Genomic DNA, 6225 nt, shown 5'->3' with positions numbered 1-6225 from the left:
TATATATATATATATATATATATATATATATATATATATATAATATCCAGAGATAGAATAAAAAACACACGTGAAGCGGAGGAAACAATCTCGATATACTTGCGTTATACACGTGCACCACGAGGACCAGAATGGGATGCGTGTCCGATCCAAGACTTTACACGAGACAAGCACATAAAGACAGATCTTTCGTGGTCATATATACATTGCCGCACACAAGCACATAAAGACAGTGGCTTGTGTGGTTAATGAATTGGCCATGCACATGCCGCCTAACGTGTAAAGTGTAGCAAATACTCATCGTGCAACACGAGGGATTCTCAAACCATTCCGTCCACAGTGCCACTTACATCACGCAACTCGTCGAATAGTCTCTCTCTGCCACTCGCCGATCCCATTGCATCATATCTGTCGTCGGAGCGGATGCGACTCTTTACATCTCTATAACTAGTATACGAATCTACTTTTCCCTTGTCGAGAAGTAGCTGCCTGAAACCTTCTTCCCGATCAGAATGACTGCAAATACGAGACAGGGGGTACACTGGAGAGGTTATTTTCCAAATAAACGTATGTGAAAATTAAAATTTCAACGGTGAATGTGGGTTCGTAAGGCACCTGAGGCGTATCGAGGGCAAAGTCACGATGCAAGTTCCAATTAACATCTGAAAGACAAACATCAACCTATTGATGGAAACATGTAATACGCTGAACACGTCTGCAGCCGTTTGTGAATTGCAATAGTGTGCAGACGATATCCGCAGCACCCATTACCACAGAAAAGCTACGACTCGCATTTATATTTGTATATGCATTGTGCAACGGTCAATATTCACGAAAATGCATACAGACTCGCAAACTCAAAATCTGCCACTGGGATCAAAGTCACTGGATACTCCTGTCAGTATGCTCGTGAGGGGTTTTAGCACGTGTATTTGTAGATGGGCATATCCGTATATATATACCTACCCCAAGACACATGGCAAGAGATACGGTGATAACACCTTTGGCTTGTTTCAACTACAAACTCGATAATCATACACATATTATGTTTGCATTTATTTTTAGATATGTGTGTTTTCAGGAGTACAGATATTTATACTGGTAACTTTCAATACCTGAATGTGTATGCTATTGATTCGAGAACGAATTAAAATGCATAAATATGAATTTTCAGTATGTAGAAATTGAATTCGTATGAAAATTCCCTTTGACCTTGTTGGGACATACCTATGGCCACCGCCCACGCCATTGTGTGAGGGGCTCGGCGAGTGTGTGTGCTTATGCGAATTTTCTATCGCATGCTTTTGATTAGCAACATCAGGAACCTCTTCGTCCAACGCGAGTTTGTAAGCTTGAAACATGTCGACTCGATCCTTGTCGGTTCCATAATTTTTGAACCGATGGTCCTTTCTGTATCTAGCAGCAAACTTGTACCAATCCGTATTCGCAGATACCTTTTTCTCCTGTAAAATTGCCCATGCGTGGACTATGAGTGATCGAGAACTAGATTTTCCGATAAATGGGAAACCTCGCCATATCATGCGTACCTGCCCATGTGTGAACCCAGTATGCATGCAAACTCAAACATAAAAATGAGATATATACATATACACAATCAAGGCTACAATGTACAGTCATCCGAACTGTGAAAAGTAAGAACATAGACCTCTTCTGTACGAATGGCGCACCAGCTCGCACACAAGCACATGCATACGAGCCTTCTATATACATCATCAACCACTAGATAGTATCGCTGCGATTTCGTAGTGGCCAACGGTTGATTTCGCATATGCAGCACAATTCAAACGCACTATGCACTCTTTCACGAATGATATTTCTCGCGCAAATACACAAGTACAATGAGAGCACCGAGGCCTTCACAAGACACAGCTCCAGCACTACACACACATTTGCGGCAATTGCCGACAGCACAACCCCACTCACCTTCAACAAGGCCATGAAATGGTCCTTAGGTTGCAGCGCAGGCTTCCTGTCTCTTTTGTTTAGATTGCGCACATGAACATCAAACAAGATACGCTTCTCCTTTGGTTTGACCAGATTCCACCTCTTGTCCAGCATGAGTCGTGTTTTGACCTGTATTGAAAACGTGCCATTGTTAGGATGGTCAGAATTTGGGGAAAGGCTTTGTTTCAGATTTTACTGAAAACTTTTGTTTGTGAACTGGCCATTCTGGTTTAAGGCGCGGCTTATGATTTTAAATTAAAAACTGAAAAGAATATGCTGCCGTATAGTTGAAGGCCATGTGCAGCAGCTGTTGACAACTTTGAAACATCGTGCACTATTGCGCGATGAATGCTGTGAATTAGAGTCACGGACTTATGGACATTTGAGAAATAGAAAAAGATTAGTGTGAACGCATATTAATGTGATCATCCAGATAAAGGCACTGTGCTCGCAATTGTGTGTTTATCTGCATGTGCTGTGGGTTCTGATGGATGTGATAAATTAACTCGCTTACTTGCAACCAACTTCAGCCGGCATAATACGCCTCAACGCAGCAGAAAAAATACGATAAATATCCAATCGACTCTCTAGAGCACTACACCTCAACTAAGTAGTCACAACCTACTACAACATATCCATGCCCACTCGGCTAACATGCGAATATAAGCACAGGTACCGGTTACTTTTTGTCCCACACACATACCACATCGAACGAATCAAATGCTGTGATCGATGACTCCTCGAGCATCTGTTTAAAGTGTTTCTCCTTCTGATCCTCAGGCAGATTGTCGTAGTGGTCCGATGAGTCATCATCTGAGATAACTCCCGGTATTACAGCGACGTGCCCATACGGATCTATACTTCCTACGGTCTGGATTTAGAGATGTGAAGTATTTAGAATTTGTTCTACGGTGATTTTCCGACATCAAGTTTGAACTACACACGCAGACTTGTTCAGTGGTCGACAAACGCATATCCCACGCAGAAACATGCATATATCAATGACTAATGGATACACTCACGAGTATACAGCTGGATGGTGAACAAACTCAAACGCCCAACAAAACAAGAACAACAATCTAAATGGTAGCCTAGCACGCCGCACAGGTACAAGCCAACCACAAACGAGGGGATGTCCCTGACGGGGAACATACCTTCGGCTTCTTGGCGTCCTGCTCTGGCTGATCCGAATGGGTGCGTTTGCTTGAACTCCGTTTCCTGCTCTCCTTGTCCCTCATGTATTGCTTGCATATCTCGTCGATTTTATCGCCGTCGTAGCCCATGAGATCTAACTCCATAGGCAACTCCCAGATGGATTGTGTACCGTTGTTGTAAAACTTACGCCCGCTGGCAGTAATGATGACCATCCACTCCGAGTCTGTGAGCTTCACTTTGCCTGTCACAGATGTAGCAACGAATTTCAAATGAATACGCAAGTGATGATCTTAACAGTGAAGTATAGTGCTACGAACACCTGCGGTATATCGGTACGTATATATAGAGAACTGTTCAAGAATTATCGATCTCCGCTTCACCTGCAGCGATGTTGCGTCTACTAGTGCGGTACAATATAAAGGAGGGGGGAGGGGGATCACTTACGGAGTATATGAAATATGTATAAATTTACACACAGCCCCAAACACGTGGAGGTTCACTCATACACGCACAATTGACCATGGAAAACCGTATTCAGCTAGGCCCACGATAATGCGTGATTTTACTTCCATTCCAATTTCAGCCCCATTCATACACATACCTACGGGTTTGTCATTCTTGACTGATTTCTTGTCTTCCCCTTCGGTCGCAGTAGTAAACTCGGTTGTTGTCTTGGTTGTAATTTGGATATGAGTAACGTCATTTTCAACACGAATAGCCTCTGCATTGCTCTGGGGGCCGCTTACCCCCTGCGATGTCTGTGGCTGAGCTGATGTATTTGAATAGGTCTGTGGCTGTGCTTGCAGATGTGGGTCTGCTTTTGAATATAGCATAGGTTGGCCTTGCTGCATGTACAGCTGCGCTGGGGCTTGTTTCTGCGGCACACCATTCACCGCACTTATCTGGTTATTCATATTTGGTGGGCCGCCAACCATTCCCGGCAGTTGACTCTGTGACAGCCCCGCCGGGGTTCCATGCGGCAACTCTTGTTGCAGTTGCCTTTGTATTGGTTGTGGCTGTGTTTGCTGGACGCCTGGTGGTGCATCAGCTGGGTCGCTTCCGGTTGCCGGGATGAAGGCAGTCGCCAGATCCGCTGAATTATGTCGTATAGTAAAGATAAGTACAACACATCTCAACGAGAGTCCACAGAATAGAAGATATTCAATGATGAAAAACGCATATATCCTCTACCTTGGCAGATCTGCACATGTATAGACAAGCAAATAAATACACATATTCTTAGAGCAATATGTATACAGATGTATATAGACTATATGTGCATACATACGTAAATTATCTACATCTAAAAATATGTGGATAAATATTTATACAATTGATAGTTCAAGTTTGCATAACATGTACTAAAATATACCAGAATGAACCTATGTATTGGTATCGACATCCTGAATTTCTTTTTGCATACTTTCGTAAGCCGTACAGTGGCATAAATGTGTTCATACACAGACATCCATGATATAAATAATCAAGCATGAACACATCCCCATAAATTACAACAATATCCCGATTGTACAAGGTAATTCGAAGCCTTTGCCAAGTAATAAATATAGATGAGGGTCAACACCAACAACATGTACTCACATATTGTGGATATAGGCAGGTGCAAGTAGCCGTTCAGCAGCCTGTAAAGTGGTATGGGGCATAATCGTAATATTTCGGTGGGTACAAAAGGCTTGCAGTAGTTAAGAGGGTGATAGTCAGGACTGTAGTGAGCGGTTCCCTTCCGTAGTAGTAGATGTCTCATGATATCGCTTCGTGATTGTAACAAAAGAATGTATGTTGCCAATGGAATTCGATAAATAGCAAGAAGATAGACTGATAAAGAGCTCACGCAATATTTCACGGTGGTGGGCGAGAGAGAGTGTGTGTGGGATAAATAAGAGGACAAGACGGGGGTGAAGTTTTGTAACCAGGTGGCGATAGATTGTTGTGAGTGGGATGTTATGCCACAGTGACCCTTTACGTATGTGCGAGTCCCTTGTAGCAGCAAACAGTGTCCTTTATGAAAAGTGTCATACCCATGACAAGGTCTTCGTAGAGGCGGAGCTGACCACATTGTTCACGTAACTCAATAGACTTCACTGCCAACTGCACTATTTGCCGACAAGAGACGTCATACCTGGCACATCCCAGACTGACTGTTTCGAAACCACATTGTAGTAGTAGGGCTTTCCATTGTCCTCGTACGTCTCCCAGACCTTTTTCATGGGTGCACCCAGCGGATGACTACCGGGAAGCGAATCTGGTGTGAGATATCAGCAAAGGCAAAGACCAACTTAGTCACTATCAAGCCATTGAATACAGAGCCAAAAGGCGGTCACGAAATGTAGTCAATTTTATGTCTAGAGTTCTATGCGACGCGAAATAGAACTACTTTATATTTCCATGAATACACATGATTTGTATGTGAAGACGGGGCTACGCGTATGATCGACTATACAAAAAATTCAAATGTTTTCGGCATAGCTAGAGACCATTCTATTGACATACATTTCTGCATCCATTTGATTGACAGTACAAAAGTAGACCACAACGATAACTCTTTATATCCATCTACGCGAAATCTATGAATCTAAAATGTGGGCCTCGCATGCGTTGAAACTAAGTTGCAACACCGTGCTCTGCAAATTTAACTGACAAAGGAATCAATCTGTAGATCTCTACTAGATAAGGCAAAGGCTAGATGAGCTGTATCGTGCAATATCCTGATAGGAGACTCGGCTGTTTTCACGCGACATTCACAAATATTGCTACATACCAGATCCGGGGGGGCCAGAAGGTGGACCAAAGCCAGCAGGGGGTCCATTCAGAGGTGCAACCCCTGGAGCGCTTTCGTATGTGCTTGCTTTCGCTGTCTGTGGGGCTACATTGTTCAAACAGTTACTGACTATTGGAGATGAAAAACAATGTGAATCGTACCAAAAAAAAAGTGTATGACTCTGTACACCAGCATAATTACGAACAACTAGCACATAATTTAAGCAAATAATATATGACGTACATGAAGTATTGAGAGTGTTTCACGAAAGCGAATCCTAAACTTCATGTAATATATATATATACATATACGTACATACACACACATAT

The 6225-nt window shown here is 42.9% G+C and overlaps 1 protein-coding gene across 1 annotated transcript in view; it reads right to left on the bottom strand.

Annotated features, from left to right (window-relative positions):
- The window catches only part of SARC_09230 (hypothetical protein), a gene marked incomplete at its 5' end in the record, with an annotated part of 9612 nt that extends 4267 nt beyond the window's left edge, over positions 1-5345 (bottom strand). Inside the window, 7 exons of the mRNA XM_014296760.1 lie at positions 351-516; positions 1228-1463; positions 1945-2094; positions 2669-2836; positions 3120-3361; positions 3722-4213; positions 5258-5345. Of these exons, the coding sequence (XP_014152235.1) occupies positions 351-516; positions 1228-1463; positions 1945-2094; positions 2669-2836; positions 3120-3361; positions 3722-4213; positions 5258-5345 (1542 nt within the window). The remainder of the gene's footprint in view (positions 1-350; positions 517-1227; positions 1464-1944; positions 2095-2668; positions 2837-3119; positions 3362-3721; positions 4214-5257) is intronic.
- Between the last annotated feature and the right edge of the window lie 880 nt (positions 5346-6225).

This window comes from Sphaeroforma arctica, assembly GCF_001186125.1.
Source record: "Sphaeroforma arctica JP610 unplaced genomic scaffold supercont1.913, whole genome shotgun sequence".
NCBI lineage: Eukaryota > Ichthyosporea > Ichthyophonida > Sphaeroforma > Sphaeroforma arctica.
The sequence above is the reverse complement of the archived record's forward strand: the minus strand, read 5'-3'. Positions and strand labels throughout refer to the sequence as shown.